At 43.2% G+C, this 21762-nt stretch overlaps 1 protein-coding gene across 10 annotated transcripts in view; it reads left to right on the top strand.

The window, feature by feature from the left end:
• The first annotated feature begins 8288 nt into the window (after positions 1–8288).
• Positions 8289–21762, top strand: part of ARID1B (AT-rich interaction domain 1B) — a 412984-nt gene continuing 399510 nt past the window's right edge. For 2 of the 10 annotated variants that reach the window (XM_087425098.1, XM_087425095.1), the window contains exon 1: positions 8292–9948. In XM_087425098.1, coding sequence (XP_087281224.1) covers positions 8344–9948 — 1605 coding nt within the window. In that variant the 5' untranslated portion in view covers positions 8292–8343. Of the gene's footprint in view, positions 9949–21762 lie in introns of all 10 variants that reach the window. The other 8 variants (XM_087425102.1, XM_087425099.1, XM_087425105.1 and 5 more) reach the window with 6 other exon arrangements.

Genomic DNA, 21762 nt, shown 5'->3' with positions numbered 1-21762 from the left:
AGCCATGCTGTGGCGGCAAACCACATACAAAATAGAGGAAAAATGGCACAGATGTTAGCCCAGGGACAATCTTCCTCAAGCAAAAAAAGGGGAGGATTGGCAACAGATATTAGCTCAGGGCCAATCTTCCTCATACACACAGAAAAACAGGGCAAAAAAAATCAGTAGCTTAAACAGGAGTTTATTTTTCTCTCTCATAAACCTAGTCTGGAGGTGGATAGTAACAGAGCCAGCACTGCAGCTTCCCTTGAACACATGGACACACATGTCTCCAAGGGATCTGGGAAATGCAGACTTTTTTTTTTTTTTTTTTTTTTTACAGGTGATTATGTGCCCAGTTAAAAACTGGGGCTTCTATACTAAAGGTGAGGAGAACAGATGCTGGGTTAGGCAACTTGCTTCTCTGCCATATGTATGCAAAGTGCCTGGCACAGGATAAATACTATAAATGTTAAGTAATAATAGCCAAGCAGCCTAGAAGTGGCTTGGTTTATTGATTAAATACAACTAATTTCTGTCTGAGGTTTTCCCCTTTCTACACTTACACCTTATCCCTAAATAGGTAAGTGAGGAGGGACGGTGTGCTAGGTGCTCCAAACACTGCCCCCTGGGAGCATCCACTTGCAGAGATTGCCTCTCCTGTTCCTCCTCCAGACCTGCGAGGTGGTTTGCCCCAAGGTTTGCACCTGTGGAAAGGTGGCAGAAAGCCAAGTCATGACGCAAAACAAGGATACTGCCCAGGCTCGGGCATTTCCCAAGCTAGGCTTCTGCTTTCTTCTCATGTACCTTTCAGGGTCTGCAAATGATAGCTGTGGCCTCTGGCAAATGGCCAAGGAGCAGAGCAGCCACACAGTGTAACTCCAGGGGACAAGCAGTCACACTGGACAGAGGCGTCCTCTAGATCAATGACAACAAGCATGGCACCCCAATACTGTGCAAACAGGAGGTCCTGGGAAGGGGGGCTGGTTGTAATTCACGGATTGGGTGTCGACTCATTTGCTTCATTTGTTTCAAAAAGTTTTCCATGTATCGTCTCAATGTCACAAATTCCTAGATAAGAGAAGAGGCTCTCAGGCCACAAAATATTTGCACTGTATGGATTTGAGGAGTTGCCCTCAGCTTCTTAAAACTTCTAAGCTGTCTTTAGGTCTAAGATTCTATTATGAGTAGAGTTGTCTTATCAGAGCAGTGGTGGTGGGGGTAGGGGGGGGAGAGTGATATAGAGAAAACTGAGTGGGATAGATGGATAGGGTGGGGTGGACTGGATGGTAGGGATAAATGCTGGTGATTCCAGCTGCTTCCTACCTTGGTTTGGGCCAGGAAGGGGTGGGGCGGAAAAACAAGTGGGAGGTAAGACCTTTATCCTTCCATTTCCTCATCCCCATATCTAACCTATGACCAAGTCCTTCTGTGTTATCTCCTCACCATCTCTCCCATGGAGGGCCACTGCAAGCATGCACGGTACTTTGTGCAAAATAGAAAAAGACACCTCATCCTCCAGAGGACTCAATCCTGTGCCAGGACTCAACCAGGCTCTGGCTGAACTGCAGCCCCCACTCATCTCCTTGATTGGGAGCCATTGAGCAGTGAACGATCCACACATTCTTAAGTGGTGGACTCTCTGGAGTCAGTCCACTCATCTCCATCCCCATGGGCCCTCCTGCCCCCATCCAACTCTCTCATCTCTCGCTTGGACTATGCTCCATCATGACAGACAACTGGGAGAGCCATTTACAAAGAGTCTCAAACTTAGACTTTGGTGTTGTTGCCAAGTAAGGTTATACATTTAGTCCTAGAGATACAATGACTAGATGAAAAGATGCTCATTGTATTATTTGTTTTTCAACTTGTGATCTATTAACAAGGACCACACAGCCTGTAGGGCACTACGAATTAATTAAAATAAATAAATCTTAGAGTTATTCTGTGAAAAGCACACTTGTATTTTTGAGGCCAAATATGCTTTTTAAAACGTAAACATTAAAATAAACCAATTTTTATGCTCTTCTTTTATTATTTCTTAATATCATAATATACTAGGAGCCTCAACAAAGGAAGGTGCCCTGGGATCTGATCCCCATTCTAACTTGCATCTGCCCTGGCTCTACGTCTCTTCCCAGCAGCCAGAGGATTCTGTGACAACCCAGATCTGATCATGTCAGCCCCCTGCTTAAGGGCTGCGGCTACTTCACACCACTCTTGTAACACAAGCCTGAGTGAACTGGGCCGTGGGGTCCAGCATGGAGGCCCCCATCTCCGCAGCAGCTCCAGGCACACCTGCCCCAATGGCCTCCTGCTGTCTAGGATGCCCTTTCTCTTCTTTCTCTGGTTGATGTCTCCTCACTTTTCAGTTCTCAGCCCAAATCACATTTCCTCGGGGAAGCCTTCCCTCAGGCCCCAGCCTACGTCAGGCTTCCTCGTTTATTCCCCTTGTAGAACTGTGTATCTTTCCTTCAGGGCATGTTATCTCTGTGCAATTATCCACTTATCAGTGCGGTCATTGGATTAATGTCTAGCAGGTACACTCCAGGAGGAAGTTCCTTGTTTTCTTTCTGTTTCTCACTTCAGTGGTCGCAGAGCCTAGCACAGGCCCAGCAATTATTTGTGAATGAATGGATGGGGTTGAGCCACGAGGCCATCTCCCTAGCTGCTCCCGGTGGGTTATGCTTTGGGAAGGAAAACTTTCACTGAGTGGTCCTTGAGAAAGCAGGTCACCAGCAACACAGAGTTGTGCAGCTTGAAAGGGGACATCTGAGAGTCAGAGAAGATGCTGGGAATAGCCCACTGAATTTTAAGTCCTATAGGAACACGTCACAATGTGGAAATTTCCTTTAAGTTAGGGAGAGGAAAAAATTATTTATGCTTAACAACTCGGGCATTTTTAGAGAAACACATTGATAAGCAAATTCTCAATGAAATTACAATGTCACTTTGTGTAAGAAAAGCATATAACCCAGTCCTTCGGCCTTTACCAGAACAATCAGACGACTGCCAATAGTTTACCCATAAAGGACCCACTGATTCTCCTCATGAATTAGGGGCAAGGCAACTGAATATGAGCGAGGTGAAATAAAAATCATGAATGCACATCAACGCACGTGAGTTACTGTTGTTTGGGATTTATTGTGCTCGAAAGTAGTCTTATTTTAGGAGTTTGTGTGTACTAGGAAGCAATTAATCACATATGAGAAGGACCCAAAAGCCCTCAGATAAGTCACTGAAATCTTTCCAGAAAATTGAAGTGATTAGCCCTCCAAATGACTTCCCCTTGTATTCTTGATGATTATAAAATGACCTCAAAAATGCTCCCTTCCCAAGTGTTTATTTATAAGGAACTGGAGTAACCTATAAAGTGCCTTTAAGCAGCAGGTTATCAGTCATAGAAGACATATAGATGATTATATGACATGATATAATGACATGATATAATCATATAATGATTTTACATCATGATATATTCTTCTTTTCAAAGAAGGAGAGAATACTGAAATACACCAGTAGGTGCTCAATAGATGATTTGGAAGATGGCAAAATGAATCCGGATAATACTGGGAACAAAATGAAAGAAATGCCATTGAACACACATTTGTCTAAAAGTTCTAGGAAATTTCTAAACTAGGCTCTAATAAAAACATTTATCACACATCACTCAAAATGTGGACAGTCCAGCATAAGATAAAAAGTACAATGTTCTGAAATGTAATAAGGCGTTTCCTTATTTATTTCATTGGTGTTACTATGTTTCTAGGGACTTTGGAGAGAAATTGTAGCAGCCTAATGTTCAATATGGCTTAAGGTTCTGGAAGTCCAGCTCCAGCAGTGGTGGGTTCCCAGTGTCACATCAGAGCCAGGCCAGACTTGAGGATTAGGGCGAGGTGCCCGGCCAATGGCAGCCAACGGGGCACAGCTGCAGGGGATGCTGTTGGGTGGGGAAGTCAGGGCTTGTTTTTTTGTGTGTGTGAGGAAAGTCAGCCCTGAACTAACATCTGTTGCCAATCCTCCTTTTTTTGCTGAGGAAGATTGGCCCTGGGCTAACATGCGTGCCCATCTTCCTCTGCGTTATATGGGATGCTGCCACAGCATGGCTTGATAAGCGGTGCCTATGTCCATGTCCGGGATCCGAACCTGCAAACCCAGGCCACCAAAGCGGAGCTCGAACTTAACTGCTACGCCACCTGGCCAGCCCCAGAGCTTGTTTCTTTACTGGCCAAGTCCTCCGTGACATTTCAGGGCAGCCCTGAGTGTGTTTTAGGATAATTATTTCTCTCTCCTATTGAGGACAAGACCAAGCTAATATTTATCTTTTTTATTCTCAGGGCATGTCACAAAGTAGATTCTAGATAAATCTGTTGAATGAATAAGTGTAGTTTATCCCCATCCAGGTTTATTATCCCCACTATAATACTCTTAGTAAGTATAATAGTGCTACATTGGTCAGGGTTCCCAAATATATTTAAATTATTTTTTGCCCAGATTTTTTTCAATCTTATCTAATTGTTTTGCATCCTAAGCTTACGGGCCACTGTTAATTTGCATTGTTGTTTCAAATCAAATGCTATATGCCCTATCTTGCTTTTACTCAGTTATTCACTGCTAACGTCTAAATCGGAGAAGTGAAAAGGACAATTGTTTAGTGCTTTTTAAAGTCCCTGACCAAGATCAGTAGGGAAATCCCATTAGCTCCATTCATTGCATTTCTCATAAATCTAAAAGGAAAGCAAGTGTCCAAAGCGTTATTCTTTAATAGTTCTTATTTGTAAAACCTTGACAGGGCTTTATTCTAAATTGCTTCCAAATTACGGAAAGAATACTGAGAAAATATGATGGGTAGTGAATCGTGCTAGTTTCAGTTATCGAATAAATAACCAGAACAGTCAAAAGGGGACTAATCTGAAAGCAAATAGTATGATGGGCCATGATGAGGCAAAAAGAACAGAGCTGTGGCATTCTTAAACTACTATCTGGCTCAATCCTCTTTAAGTGGGCAAGTTGAAGAGGCTTTTATTCAGCACCCTAAAACTTATTCAAAAGGAGCAGTATTTGAATATTAATTTTTCATATAGTTAAAAAAAACCCACCAAAACCCTTTTGTAGCCAAAAAGGGATGTTTAACAAAATAATGGGTAATCCTCTGGCTAAACATGAGGGCGTGGGGCACCCCGTGGGTGGGAGGTTGGCTGTAGCCTAGTGCAGCCACTCGGCAGCTTTCGGGCATCCACCTGCGAAGCTGCCTTGTGGCTGGAGTAACTTACTAAAGTTGTCATTATGGTTTGAAATTTAGGCAAGAGGTGTAGAAATAAGGAATTCATTAACAAAAATGAACATGGTGGTTTCTAGTACCTTATATTATCCAAAAAACAATAGTGTAGAATTGCCATATAGGATAATCAAGGCAAGTGACACAACAGAAAGGATCATCTATAGTTCAAATTGTGCTTTTGTGAAATGTGAACCTATTTCCTCACTTTCTAAACAGACCCCTGGCCGATTGCCGTTTTGTTTATTAAGTCCTGGATTTTCAACGCGAACTCTAAGAGGCTTTTATTTTGTTTTCCTAAGAAGGTGTATTTGAAAAGTACAAGCTGAATAAATCAGATCCCACTACTTATCTTCAGCAAGATGCTTTAAAAAAGGTATTTGAGCATTCTCTGTGGTTTAAAAGACAAAACCCAGTCCTGCTGGCTTTGTGTTGTGCTTTTCTTACAGACTGCAGTGCCTTCTGTCTGTTTTAGGGTGTGGCACCTGCCATCCGGGAGGAGAAGCTGGCATGTGTCGCCTTTTATAGCAGATTGATTTCATTGTGCTGAGGGCCTCTACTTCATAGCCTCTTGGTTCCAATCTTCTAGTTGACTTGCAGAAGCAAATGGAATTAAAAGAGATTTCAACTTATATCCTTACTTTTTTTTTTTTAGTTTCATGATTTACCCACATAAAAAAATATTTTTAAGAAACGGGCCAGAGCTGAACTTGGTGACTCATTTTCCCTTTTAGGATTAACTGTGAATATAAGCCACCAAATATGGCTACACTTGTATGAATTGACTTTGATATATTTTACCAGTGAGAAAAAATATACTTTTATGATTGTATGTATATATTTAGTTTGACTATAAGTGTCTAAAAGCACAAATATGTAATTGGTTTTAGAATACATGTATATACACACATACACAAAACAGACGTATTTATATTTGCATATGAAAAACTTTAAAAATTCAACTTATGTGCTGTAATGCATATAATTAGTATGGGTTTGAATATATAAAGGGAGAAAATGTCAAAAAGGTACACTAACAAAGATGTAGTATTCTCTTGGCAAAAACTGATGAATGATTTGGCATGAATTCATCTTACAGTTCTGTTATTCTCTCTTACACATGATGCTATAACCCGTTTCTCAGTTGTTTGCATAGAATTCAATTTGTTGTTTCTACACTCTATAAGGACTCCTGGGTGATTCCCCTGATTTCTCCTTCCCCCCAGTTAGTCCCCAGTTTTTCCCATCTATCCTTTTCTATTTAGTCATGTAACATACCTGCATTTGGTCAAGCAAACAAAAATAACCACTGCAGTTGAAATCAACCAAAAGAGCCTTCCTGCAAAGCTTAAGAATGAAATTATTTTAGAAAACTACATTCTACCAAAATCATACATATTATTTCAGCTACAGTGACCTCTTGAAAGCTCTGGTTTCAAAGCCTTTCTCTGGATGAAAACTGAGTCCACACTAGTACAACTGAGCCATTGCTTAGGTTAAGAAGTCCTGCTAGTAAAGATAATTGAAAATGTTCCTAGGTGATGAATCTCCAATAATAAAAACACTTAAAACATCATAATGTGATAAAACAATAGTCTTTTGAAAAGAACAAAGTATGAAACATTTCTGCTCTAGGATTAGATTTGACTGATATTATTGAGCTTATGTTTATTAAATATAGCATGTATTTGTTTTAGTTTTGTTTCACATTGCTTAGATATGAACTCACATCAAGAGGGTTAATTGTGAGCATTAACTTCTGAAATATGATGAAAGGTGTCATACGGATTTATGAAGATATGAGATAAACCTTAGCTGTCGCTATTATGGCACCAAGAGTTCCATCTCCATGTGCAAGTGCTTGGGAGCATAACACACCGCTCTACATACTTGAGGACTTCCCTTTAGCCAGAGAACAGACATGTGCATTGTATGCTCCTTTGGGAATACTTTGAGTTTTCATTGATAAGCCTACACACACATAAAGTGCCTTTAAAAAGTTATATCAACATTATTTTTGGGGCAGGTGCAATCGTACGCATGTATTGAGTACCTGCTGTGTACAGGGCACAGCGCGCCTTGAAGGCGGCTGGCTAACCTTCTCTTAAACTCTCCCTTAATTTTGCAGTTTGAAGAAGTTGTGGGAATTACGAGGACGGCCCGCCATCAAGGCAGCGAGGCTCCCATTCCGAAAAATTACATAACTCCTGGGCGAGGCAGCGATCTTCTGCCCAGATCGCCCAAATATTTTCTTTCTCCGGCGGCTCCTCGGAACCTTCGAGGCCGACCGGCAACTTTGTTCCCCAGCCCTTCTCCCTCTTTTGTCTGCTCGTCAGACTCGTTTTCCACCTCTGCATCGTGGCTTTCCGACGTGAAAACAAACACGCGAACGCCGGGTTGGCAAGGAGACGCAGGCACGAGGGGAAGGTGCAGCCTCCCGGCGCCCCACGCCGCCGCGCCCCGGGCGCCCGCCGGGCCGGCCCGAGCCCCCGACCCGGGGCCGCCGGGGCCCGCGAGCCTGCGCCGGGGCGGGCGGCGGCGGCCCGGGCCGAGTCCAGTCCGCGTTTTGCGAGTGCACCCGAGTCATCAGAGAGAAGTGGATAATAGTTGCTCGGCTCGCTCGGCTCCCTCTCCTGCCATGCTGGGCCCGGGAGGCTCCGGCGGGCGTGTATTTCCCCAGATCCGGGGCAGAGAGGGAAAAAGTTGCATTTAAACCTGAACTCAAAACTTTCACCATGAAATCCCCCCGCGGGAACGGGCCCAGACCGTAAGGCGTGACTCCCGATCCGGCTCCGGCGGGGCCTGCGGAGGGGGAGGGGGCGCGCTCGCTTCCCGTCGGGGCGCGTGGATGCGCACAGGAGGGGCCGCCGCCTAAAAAGTGGGTTTTATTGTCTCCCCCCGCCCCCCGCCCGGCCTGGCCACGCCGCGGCGATCATGGCCGCGCGGGCAGCAGCGGCGGCGGCGGCGCGGGCGCGGGCGGGCAGCGGCGATCGGCGGGCGCCCCCGGGCCGCGGCCGGCGCCCGGGGCCCGGGACCTGGAGGCGGGGGCGCGCGGCGCGGCGGCGGCGGCGGCGGCACCGGGCCCCATGCTGGGGGGCGGCGGCGACGGCGGCGGCCTGAATAGTGTGCACCACCACCCCCTGCACCCCCGTCATGAACTGAACATGGCCCATAACGCGAGCGCGCCGGCCGCCGCCGCCAGCACCAACAGCGCCAAGAGCGGCGGCTCCGAGGCGGCTCTCAAGGAGGCTGGAAGCGCCGCCGCGCTGTCCTCCTCCTCCTCCTCCTCCGCGGCGGCGTCCTCTTCCTCCTCGGCGGGCCCGGGCTCGGCCATGGAGACGGGGCTGCTCCCCAACCACAAACTGAAAACCGTTGGCGAAGCCCCCGCCGCACAGCACCACCACCACCACCATGCCCACCACCACCACCACCATGCCCACCACCTCCACCACCACCACCACGCACTACAGCAGCAGCTAAACCAGTTCCAGCAGCAGCAGCAGCAGCAACAGCAACAGCAGCAGCAGCAGCAGCAACATCCCATTTCCAACAACAGCAGCCTCGGCGGCGCGGGCGGCGGCGCGGCTCAGCCCGGTCCCGACATGGAGCAGCCGCAACATGGAGGCGCCAAGGACAGTGCCGCGGGCAGCCAGGCCGACCCCCCGGGCCAGCCTCTGCTGAGCAAGCCGGGCGACGAGGACGACGCGCCGCCCAAGATGGGGGAGCCGGCGGGCGGCCGCTACGAGCACCCGGGCCTGGGCGCCCTGGGCGCGCAGCAGCCGCCGGTCGCCGTGCCCGGGGGCGGCGGCGGCGGCGGCCCGGCGGCCGTCCCGGAGTTTAACAATTACTATGGCAGCGCTGCCCCTGCTAGCGGCGGCCCCGGCGGCCGCGCTGGGCCTTGCTTTGATCAACATGGCGGACAACAAAGCCCCGGGATGGGGATGATGCACTCCGCCTCAGCCGCCGCCGGGGCCCCCAACAGCATGGACCCCCTGCAGAACTCCCACGAAGGGTACCCCAACAGCCAGTACAACCATTATCCGGGCTACAGCCGGCCCAGCGCGGGCAGCGGCGGCGGCGGCGGCGGCGGAGGAGGAGGAGGCAGCGGAGGAGGAGGAGGAGGAGGAGGAGGAGGAGCAGCAGGAGCGGGAGCTGTGGCGGCGGCGGCCGCGGCGGCGGCAGCAGCAGCAGCGGGAGGCGGCGGCGGCGGCGGCTATGGGGGCTCGTCCTCGGGGTACGGGGTGCTGAGCTCCCCCCGGCAGCAGGGCGGCGGCATGATGATGGGCCCCGGGGGCGGCGGGGCCGCGAGCCTCAGCAAGGCGGCCGCCGGCGCGGCGGCGGCGGCGGGGGGCTTCCAGCGCTTCGCCGGGCAGAACCAGCACCCGTCGGGGGCCACCCCGACCCTCAACCAGCTGCTCACCTCGCCCAGCCCCATGATGAGGAGCTACGGCGGCAGCTACCCCGACTACAGCAGCCCCAGCGCGCCGCCGCCGCCGCCGCCGTCGCAGCCCCAGTCCCAGGCGGCGGCGGGGGCGGCGGCGGGCGGCCAGCAGGCGGCCGCGGGCATGGGCTTGGGCAAGGACATGGGCGCCCAGTACGCCGCTGCCAGCCCGGCCTGGGCGGCCGCGCAACAAAGGAGCCACCCGGCGATGAGCCCCGGCACCCCCGGCCCGACCATGGGCAGATCGCAGGTAACCCCCGCGCCGGCCGGGCCTGCTTCCGCCGCGGCGGCCTGGGCGCGCGCCGCGAGCCCTAGTTTCTTTCTTTCCGCGTACTTTTTCCGCGTCCTCTGCCGGGGGAGGCGGGGGCGAGGCGCCCAAAGCCATCTTAACTCGCGGCTGCCTCCCTCGGAGGCCGGGGAGCGCACGATGTCCGGGCGCGCGGCCGGGGGACCCCGGGGCCTGGGAGGGGGTCTCGCCGCGGGCCGGGCCGGGCGCCGGGGTTCCCGGTGGCCGAGCAGCCGCGCCTCGCCACCCCGGCCCAGGCGCGGGGCCCGCGTGCGGGAGTCGGGGACGGCGCGGCGCTTTTGTAACCGAATAGGCGCTCCCGGCCGGTGCGGGCTGGACGGAGATATTGACCAGGTCTTCCCGGTTAGCGCCAACAATAAGCTGGAACTGGGAAAAGAAGGGGGAACTTTGTCCTCCCTCCGGCCCCACTGCGTTCCCTGTTAGCTTACAAGGTGGAGGCAGGCAAAATAGGTTAGCTTTGTGGCCTCCGAGGATGTTTTCCGTAGTTCTGCCCAGCCATGCCGAGACATTCGATGCGGGGCTTTGAGTTTGACGGTTCGGTAGCAAAAATGAGACCCGCATTTACGACGATGTGGAGGGAAAATATTCTAAAATATAGCTATTCGTTCCTAAGAAGAGCCAGGAAATCCATTATTTGGCCCAGGCTGCTTGAAAGGAGTCACCTTCAACAGAGAGGCTGTGTTCAAGGAACACATTCCGGTTAAATTGAACTTATTTTGATCATGGACGAGGCACACTTTTTATTCAGCAAGTCCAGGAAAATAGCAGAGCAGTGAAAATGGATCTTTTGGGATCGGATTTATTTGGATTTTCTTGAATTTGCTGTCACCCGAGTCCTACAGCGTTATTAGGAAGTGTCCTGCGCTCTTGCTGTTTCTTGCTCGTAGGCTGAGCCTAAAGACTGACTTGATCTCCTTTGCAAGGTTTGGAATTTGAATTGTGGAGGTAAACTGGCTGTAATAGTCTCCAGACAGCAGCCTCCGAGTTGACATCTAATCTGCCATCTGATTGGCTCCCCTCTCACCATTGGGCATTTAGCACTGCTGATGTAAATAGAAGTGCTGAGGAGTACAGTCACAAAAATTCTTGCCACAAATAATAACTGAGCTCTATTACAAGCAGATGTAAGGTTGAATATTATTTAAAGCTTAAGTTATTATGAATCATAGTTATTAATAAGAGGATTAAATACATAAAAACATTACGCTGGTGTCCAGGATTGGGCATTTAACAAAATTCAGGCCTTTGACAATCTTGAGATGGACGTTGCATATAGCACGGACTTTAACTGTAGGGTGAGGATATGGCAATTGAAAAATAATTAAACAAGAATTTTACCAATTTTTGGATTTGTAAAGCTTTTATAAAAGTACTCTTCACAGATTAAACTATGAAAAATTTTGAATTATGTTAGCGCATGTAGTTTAATATAAAATTAAAAGTTATAACATTAAGAATTTCAAGATTCTGATATGCAGCAGTGTCTTTCAGTTATATTTCATTAGCTTTATAACAAGATTGGAGCTATATTTCCAGTAATTGGTGTGTTAACAATTCGGACCGTTTTAAGATGTTTGTGGATGAAGAGCTTTAGTTAGAGTTGACATTATATTTAAAAAACGTGACATGAGGAAACTATATAATGATTTTGGCAGACAACAATTAGTTAAAAGGGAAAAAGTGGATATTCTTGTGAAATACTAAAAATCATTTTATATTTGCTTCTGATTTGGAGAATACAGAAATGCCCCAGGAATCTTTTTTTTTTTTCCTTGATTATTTTGTTAGATTAGGTAATGTGAGCCTTATTTGAGCTGCTTACACAGTGTATTAGGGAAACTTGCATGCAAGTTGTGCTGGGTGTGTGTCTTCCAAATAATTTTTCTTTCATAGGCATCTTAATGCTATGAAAGTTTTTAAAATTCTCATCTGTTACAAAGGAATAACAGTGGTTGTAATATATATTTTTACACAGCTCGTTTATTTTAGGAAGGTGTATTTTAATAAAAATCATATCTTAGAGGAGAGACTTATCAGAGTGATTGCAGGACTTAATTTAACAGATAATCATGTGAATCCCAGGCTGAGGACGTTAGTGTCCACTGCTTTCAAATCTTCAGTTAGGGGAGTTGTACTTTTAATAATAATATATTTCCTATTCTTGATAGAAAACTTGCGATTTCAATTTTTACTTTTGATTTGCACAATTAAAACATAGAAACCTTGTGTAAATAAACCCATGTAATTAATTTTAAAAAGATTTGTTTTGTCAGCTTGCTTTTAAAGGGACAGTTTAAAATTCACATCTTTGTAAGCTAGAAAGGAGGGACGACAGAGGCAGCTGTAGGTCTGTGTTACTTTAGAGTATTATTTCTTAATGGTACCAATCATTTTAAGTATTTTGTTTTCTTGGAATGAGAGTGAATCCATTATGTCCTCAGTGTGACCCTTGGGAATAGCTTTTTTATTTTTGATGGGGAAGAAAAATGACGGGCATATGACCTAGATTCACAGATTTCTTTTAGGTACCTTATCGGATAACATGTGGAATGTGTCTTTTTTATATTTTTTCTTTTTGGAAGGCTGGTGTTATTTAGTATTTGTAATGATAATTATACTAAGAAACAGTCATTTGTCCAAAATATTAAATTACTACATAAGTATAGGTCATAAAATACTATTAAATCACGTTGTTAAATGATGAAATGTTCTTGTGGCTTTTAACACGTTTAGTTTCATTTTTGATTTTAGGAATGGTTTATATTGGGTGGCAGATGTTTTTGTAATTGAGAACAAAACATATGCATATATTGTAGCGGGAGGGTCTTTTTAAAAAGTGAAATAAGCCATTTTGCGATATAGTTTGTTTTGGGTTTTTGTGAGATAAAGTATTCAGATAGAGCAGTTTCAAAAGAAATACTGAGGTCTGCTCACATTACTAAGGTTTTATGATGTCCACATTGGTGCTGAATTCCATTAATGCTGTTTTAACTTTAGTTTTATAAAATACAATATAATGTAATTTTAAAAACAGCCTTATTTACCATTAAAAGAAAAGTGATTAGCTGGCTTACAAAGCAGGAAGTTACAGTCTGATCACCTTAAAATTGGTATAAGATGCATTTTAGCTTAACATCACTCCCCACTTCCCCTCCCCATGAAATCGTACCCTATCGGAGATTTTAAATCTTGTAAAGAAATTTTTGTGTCTTAAATTGATCTATTTGCCGAGGTGTGGCTGGCTGGCTGCTCTGCCGTCAGAAGAGGTAGAGTTGGCATCTGTGGTTCACAAAAAAGGCCTATTATTTAAAAAACAAGGAAAATGTAACAGAAACATCTATCCAGTTTTCTGTTTTCCTAGGTTATCTGGGGTGAAATTATGCATGCCTGAAAACTGTTTTCATTGGGGATCCCAACTTCTGTGTACTTATTTTGACAATTTGTTTTTTGTTCATGGCACCTGCTCTTTTAAGTCAGCTATCACTTAAATTTACGTTTATAGTAACACAAAATCGATAACTATGTTCCAGGGAGCGACGTATTCTTACCTTGGGTCTATAATGATAAACCCTAGTCCCTCTTTTTTCTTTGCTTTTGTTTTTTATCTACATTTAGGAATGGATTTTTGGCAAGGGTTTTTATACTTGTTCCATTTTCCCCAGTGTCATATTGTATCAGAAGTGTGTTATGGATATGGAAATAATCCAGGTCACACTTAGACACTTTTACTAATGTACCTACCCTCTAAATATCGTGGTCCTTCATTAGGATTGAGAGAATAACATCTTCAGGCTGGTATAAAAATAGTATTAATTCCAGTTTGAGAACTGATTTTAAAAATGTAAGACAATGTAGAGAAGACTCTTAGTATAAACTCATTAGGTAGTTTTATTAGACACAGACGCATTTTGAAGAAAACAGGTGTAATAGAATGGGCAAGTTGTCAGTTCTATTTCTTATGAATGGACTTTATTACTTTATAATTTGGGGCAAAGTGTATCTAAAAAAAATGACTTCTGAAATAGGAACTCACTTATTTCCACAGGATAAATACCAATATGACAGGCAAACCGAAAAGATGATCATTTCATTTATTTAACCCTGTCCTCTCCTAGGAAGAGAGTGGTTTGATTTAAAATTTGTTGGGGTCTATGAAATTTTGCTACTTATTTTGAAGACTGATTTGGAGATGCAGATTTTGGATGTATTGGCCTGAACTGTGTTAGCTTTTTGCCTAGTGTCCTAAATCTGGAGGCTGTTCAATTACTCTGCACTAGACAGACACTGCTCAGTTAATGGACCTGTGTGCTTTGATCCATATTTGAGGAATGGAACTAATATTTCATCATGTCACTTACATTTTGGGCTGTGTGTAGATTAGTAAATTTGAGGCTTTTATTTATGTTTGAGAGAACTGTTGTGTGTTACTTAAAACAACAGATTTGTGGAGGCTCAAAATGAATATTAATAACACTCAAATTCCATTAATTATTTTTTTGCAAGGTTTAGATTTTCAAAATGGATGTTACAAAATTTTTATAATGCTGTTTATACTTTAGGGCCCATCCACGTCCGAGGCCTTTCTGGAATTGGGTAATTTTTGGTCGCATGCCTTTTTAGAGGTATTCTTTCTTTCTCAGAAGATTCACACAGATTCTCAGTGGATATGTAAAGTAGACCTGCACACTTGCTGTGTATGCATGCTTGAGGTTGAGGAATCCCAGGTCCTGGTTCCCTGTGGGGTGAAGGAGAAGTACCAGGCAAAACTGCACATCCACCAGGGATATATTTGTATATCATATATTATACAATTTTGCTTTTTGCAGTTTGGAGGACATTTATACAAGACTAAGTGGCCCTTTTGGTTTAATTGGGTGGTTGAATTAATTTTGATCTAACAACTTGGTATACTTTAGTGACTTTTTCTTTTAGAAATTTGATGAAAAGAAAATGATTTAGGTATCATTACCTATGTATTATTAAGTATCCACTTGTTTTGCCTTCTGCTACCATTGGAATGAATGGAATTATTGGTACTCATCTGTAGTTTTACCTTAACAATTCACGCTAATTGAGTGACTGAGTGAATTTATCAAAGTAAAATATGTGTTTCCAGCAAACATGTTCTATTTTCAAAGTCTTTAACTTGGAGTAATTCTAAGAAAACTATTTCCTTAGAATTACTTATTTGGATAGGATCCAATAGGCAGTTTTTAAACCCACTTCTGAATGGATCAATGCCAGGAATATTAGAAGGCTACTGAATTTGACAGATGAACTAATGATGAAATTAATTTGTTTCTTGAATGATATTTATTGCTAGGAAAGAGACTAAAGCCCTCAAATCTTAAGCATATCCGGTTTACCAACAAACACTCTTAGGTAGATGGTAGCAGAATCTGGAATAGATCTGTCACAGCAAGACAGTCCTTTTGAATTGAACTAGCTTTGGCCTCTGCTCAGCGTCTTCTGTAGGATGCACTTCTCAGTGTCTTGTTTGGGCCTCGAAGAAAGATGAAACTTGAGAACCAGACAAGAAGTCATTCCTTATTAGATGACTCTCGAAGGGAAGCCATATTTGATGAAATCCAGAAGAAAATCCTAGACCACATTTTTTTATATGAGATGCTAAAAAAATTATGTATATATTTTTTATTGTGATAAAATATACATAACCTGAAATTTATCATTTGACCCATTTTTAGGTGTACAGTTCAGTGGCATTAAGTACATTCACGTTGTTGTGCAACCATCACCCACCCCATCCATTTCCAGAACTTTTTCATCTTCCCAAATTGAAATAAAAAATATATTTTTCTTCCCTTTCTTCATGTCAGATTTTAAAATTGCTAGTTATTAATGTGTATGGTAAGCAAAATAATCTTATTTTATAACTGTTGATCTTGCCTCTTCATAGTGTATTAGTAAATTCTTCCTCAAATGTTCCATGGGAACACTAACGGTTTTTGTTTTTTAGTTTTTAATCCATCACTTCCTCCCAATTCTAGCTTTTGGGTAATCTTCCCAGGTTTTGTCTGTCTGGAAATGTGTATCGTGTAGATTAGTTGTTTCATTGTCAGTTATATCATTAAAAGTTTAAAAGAAGCTTTGTGAAGCCCTTTTGGGATACTTTGTTAGATAATAGGATATGGAAATGAACAGTTAGCATCATCATTTTCCCCTTTACTTACTTACAACATCTTTTACATAGTTTGCCTCTTTTTTAAATGATTGGTGCTATCTTTCTACTATGTGAAAATCATTTATAATGATCATTTTTTTCTATTGGTGTTTTAAGTTTTGGGGCATCCTACCCTCCCAGCCCAGAGCAAACAACCAACACACGGGATGCTGTGTCCTTTTTCATCATGTTCTTTGTCCCAAATTTGTGCTTCCTCCCTCATGTCTTTAATTTGTAGTCCTCTGCAAAACTGCAGAAATTTGTTGTATGTGGAAAATTTCCTAAATTAAGATGATAGGCCTTTTAATTAAATTTTAGAGGCAGCTGCTAAGGGATCCTTCTTAGATACCGGTAAGTCTTTGTTGTAAACAGGTTTTTTTTGGTGTACAACGTTGGAATTGTATTTTAGCTGCTATTGATGCTGATACGTAGTCGCATCTTTATATCATCAGTTATGTACTTTAACACAGGATGCCACCGAGGGCACAGAGAAAATGAACTGTGATTTAAGAGCTGGAATGGGGAACCAACAGTTAATTTCTTAAGATGTAAACATTTAGCCTTTGTGTATGCCATGAGGTGTGTGTTAGATAAATATCTTCTCCAGACCATCAATTGGCAAATATTTATTGAGCACCCATTTTCTTCATCAGCCCTGTGCCAGACACAGATGGTAGCCAGGGTCTGGGTATCGCTTCTGCTCCTGTGTGCAGTTCAGGCAGAGACCTACTGCCAGTGCCTGCCCCCACTGTACCTGGGCTTGGTATTTTTGGCATTGTGGACTTCCAACTGGCTCATTTAAACCAAGTGCAAATAGCAACCACGTGGGTCAGCTGTCTGTTGCCCTGCTTTTTTTGGGTAGGGGAGTGGATTTTGGCCAAACAAATAATTGTAGATTGTTGTGATATAGTGGATGGGAGCTGGTGACTCTTTTCCATTTCTACCAATCAATTGCTGGCTTTGTGCCAGAGCAAAATATAGATCCACTACAGAGAATAATAACCAAAAGAAGGAAAATAGAATCACTTTGAAATTTATATGGAATGGTCCTTTTTCTTTTTCTCAGTTTTCTCCATTATACTGGCTCTTGGGAAAAAAGTTAAAACAGTCTGCTCAGATTTAGGAAGATACTTAGATTGCTGGCGTATTTTTGGTAACTGTTTAGATAATGTATGCTGGCTGAGGAGTAAATTCAGCTACTGCTCCTGGGTCCTGAAATAAACCTTTCAGAAAGCGAGGCATTGATGATTAGTGGAGGCTGTTCCAGAATTCTTAGTATCTCCTGTTTCTTTTTGTGATGAGCGTCTTAGAAGTTAAACCATTCACCATAATTCAGAGCCTTATTTTGAAATGATTGGTAATTCTAAAATTCGTCTAGAATTTGACGTCTAATATCTGAAATTTTAAGAAGCAAATTTTAAGATTCAGTGACTCTCTCTCTATATATATATCAAGCTATAAACCCATTTTAATATCCTTTAAATTTTCTGCTTCCAGTTTGTATTTTTTTAATAGTAAATTTGCTTTACCCAATGAATTATAAATGACCTTGGAAATAGAAATGTAAAACATTGCTACTGCTGAGCAAGTATCTTTCTGAAGAAGCAGACATGTTTCTAAAGGAACTGGTATGCTTCTTGTATAATAGTTTATTTCTGTGATTATGAGGATTTATGAGAGAGTATGAAGGTATTGCGAGGCATCCTGATATAATGGAGAGATCGTGGGCTTGCAGTTGGGCAGACCTTGATTCATTTGTAGGCTTCAGAGCCCATTGTCCCTGAGATGCTTCAGGTGCTCAGTTTCCTTATCTGGAATGTCGCCTGCTGGGTGGGGTCACCACCGAGGTCATCACGGTAAATCCTGTGGCATCTTCTGTGGCACCTCTTCCTTCCCCACCGGTGGGGAAGGGGGCACCTGGGTTCTTGTTCTCTGCCTGGCCCTGCTGTGCTTCAGGGTGTGGTGGAGGACAAGCCCCTGCCTCCATCAATTAGGTGACCCCTAGTCTCTCCCAGCTGCAAAATTCTTTGCTGCTTTGAATTAAAAAAGAATAAAATAAAGTGCCTAATCAGCTATGCACCACTGAACATCTTATTAAACTACACTAGATCCCAGACATGTTTAGTGATTATAAACTGAGACCTGTGCAAATACACAGATTTTGCAAATTCCACTGTAATTTCCCTCACAAAATGTAGTTTTGTACCGATTGGGACTCTTGGAAACAGTTCCATGAACGGGTTTTGGTTTACCAATAGAGCCTACGGGGGACCGATGTCATTGGCTCCAAGGCGCTGCCCCATTCAGTCTCCCATCCTTAATATTCATTAGTAAATTCTGTTCTCTGGCCACGAGTCATTCCTTTCTTCTACCTCTTAGACCTTTTCACTTTCATGATCTGCAAAAATGACTGGCTTTTTAGGGGAAGTGCCTTTTGCAAAGGAACGAAGTTTCAAAAATATAAAACCAGGCTTCTTTGAGACTCTGGGTGGTGGACTTTGGTCTCTCATTAGTTAAGTAACTTCCCTATCTGCTTCGCCTTCACTAGATGTGTGATTCAGATTGGGTCCTTAGCAAGATTATAATTTACATATCATGGAGATTTAGGGCTGCTCGAATAGTCAAAATAGGGAGTGTCAAATCTGAGAATGCTCCAATATGTAGAGAAGAACAGTTTTTTTTTTTTTAATGCTGAGATTTATATAAGTATCAGGGACAAAATTTAATTCTATTATGAACAAATACTTACTGAGCACCACTTGGTGCTTAAGATACAAAGAGTAAATATAACAGGGAAAATAATTTTCCCTGGTGAATTATCCGACTCCTGGTGTTTCACAAAGTGGAAATTAAAATGAATGGCTACATTACTCTTCTGCAATTCTCTGCAGAAAGACTATATCCCTCAGAGTGCATCATCTAAGAACTATTTGAAGAGTAGTTGATAGTGTATCCAAACCCAACATTTCCTGACTAGTGTACTGTACATTTCCGATATCAGTTGCAAGGAAATCTGTTCAGTCAGGGTTTCCCTGTTTCCTGTGGAAGGTCAGTGTACTTGAAGATTGTTCTTAGGTGCTATGACATTGATGAGAAAGTGATCTGAACTTGGTTTTTGTTTTAAATATCATATAGTGATTTTCCCACTAAAGAAATGACTTTTTAGTATCATTAGCATAAGGGATTTAAAATTCTGTTCATTTACCTGCACTGTATTGAAATTCGTTCTACGTCAGGGCTTTGTGACCATAGGTTTGTGTCATTGTAGCAAGAGCCGGGGCATCAGGCAGATGTCTGTGGAGAGCCTACTGTGTGCCAAGACCTGGTCGACAGTAGAAGTTAACCAAGTGAAGAGGCGTGGGGATGGGAGCAGGGCCAAGGGCAGGGGCCAAAGGCGTGCCGGTTAGAGAACCTGCAAGATGGGACATTTACCACCTGTGTGACCTCAGGCAGGTTATTCACCTCTCTGAGGTTTGTAGTTCCCTCATTTCTAAAGAGATGGGAGAGAATACTTAACTCATGAGACTGTTGTGAGAAGTAGACTGGGTAAAGAAGTGATATACTACCTGACAAAGAAAGGGAGGGACGTTTTCATGAAGTCACAAAGAATTGTACTGTCTCATGGGTAAGGAATTAAAATGAGATACATGTGGTTCTGTATTGGTTAATTTAACAGCCTGTTAGTCTTTCTTCTCAGAACGAATAGGTTAATACTTGAAGCTTATTTCTAATCCAGACAGTTTCAGTTTTTTATTGCCTAATATATCTTTACCTTGCCAAGAGTTTAGGAAAAGTAAGTTTTGGAGCAATTGATCACATTTCTGAAATGTCTGCTGTAGTTTTCCAATTTTTTTTTTACAGTCATATATTTTTTTAACTGATAAGGAAAAATAAATTCAGAAGATTGGTCATTGGAACATTTAATTTCACCACCAACAAACGTTTAGTGACCTTGGTGTAGGGGCACTGTACCAGATAAAAAGATACCCGGAGAATGTTTGACAATTGTTAGACATTGTGTTGTTCATTGTTCAGCATAGAGGAATATCCTTAGATTAACAAGTGAATATTGGTGATTAAAATAAATAAGATAGTTTGGGGGATATTTTTATTTTCTTTACTATTCCATTAATAAGAAATATGGATTGGATAACTCTGTCCTCTTAAGCAATCTAAATTTTGAGTTGAAGGAAATTGGTGGTAGGCAGACAATTTGCAAATTGGTGAAATGGATCTTTGCTTCTAATTAATTTTCTCCATGTATTCCATAAGTAGTTGATTATTGTTAACTGTTGAAAAGTTTTAAAAATTGTAGTCAACGTTTGTTATGATTTTGCTGGGTTTGAAAATCTTCCCTTTCCCGAGTCTTGGTGCCATGTCCCTTTAATTTCGTTTGGCTGGATAGAGAAAACACTCAAGAAGGTGCTATGCTAACAGCAGGCAGAGTCGTGCTCTGGAAGTCTTGGTTCTCCCCTTGGTTTCTCACCTGGTATCTATTACACGTGGCAAGACTTCTCCTTCCTCCTCCATTAAGACGTTTGTCACAAGTATGAGCGCTTGAAAGCAGTAGTGTTTTCCTCTTATTCAACAATTAATTAGTGAAGATAGGACGTGAAAAGCAATTTTGTGTTTTGTCTTTTATTGTGCATTAAGTTCCTATAATTTTCCATATTGCTATATTATTAATGAGGAGAGAGAAGAATGGAGAAGATGAATTTTATTTAAGGCAGTTATATTCTTCGGATAACTTAAAGGAACGTGCTTTTTTAGTCTCAGTACCGTTTCCTGGTGTTTCATGGTTCTTTGAAAAACTAAGGCAAAGAAGTTGTAATCAGCTGTTAAGATATTTGAGCCAACTGGTTGTCAATATGCTGAAGTTTTATTCTTGGTTCATCTAGAAATTTCATATCGATGCATTTTAGGAAGAGGGAGGTGTACTAGCATGGCTAAGCTGGTAAGGTTGAAATCTGGATTTGATTTGCATATGTGGTATTTCTTAGGGACTCGCAAAGTCTCGCACATGAAATAAACTAGGTAGTGTGTGCGGTGTCACATGATCAAAATATTTTTCCCCTTGCTGCTGCCAGAAGCTATCTATTGCTTTTCAACAGTCTTACTTGTTGGGCATCATGCCAAGATGTTTAAGACAACCCCTTACGTGAGCTGTTCCATTCTTAACCTCTTTGACTGAAGTACCGTGACCTTCACATATGTAGATTAGCCATGTGCTCTGTGAATTGAAACTTGCTGCCTCAGGAAGAAAGGGTTTTTCTTTTTATTCCACTGGGAATTTGACAGCCATTCATCCCTGACCTGGGCAGAGGTAATGCAAGGAAATTGGATTCAAACGGAACGCGGACACATAACACAGGGCGGCAGGCGAGCTTTCTGCCTTGTCGAGGATGAAAATATTCCGTGGTGAGGATAATGTGCTGATGTGAAGGATCTGAAAAGCAACAGATACGGAGAGAGAGAGAGACGGATAAATGTCGGAGTTTTGGAACAACATCCTTTTAAAAAAGGAAATCGTCATTATGGGCATTTCTAATTAATTTTGACTCTACTCTTTCTCTTCC

The sequence above is a fragment of the Ceratotherium simum genome, chromosome 38, assembly GCF_057802395.1.
Source record: "Ceratotherium simum simum isolate JZ-2026a chromosome 38, ASM5780239v1, whole genome shotgun sequence".
NCBI lineage: Eukaryota > Metazoa > Chordata > Mammalia > Perissodactyla > Rhinocerotidae > Ceratotherium > Ceratotherium simum.
The sequence above is the reverse complement of the archived record's forward strand: the minus strand, read 5'-3'. Positions and strand labels throughout refer to the sequence as shown.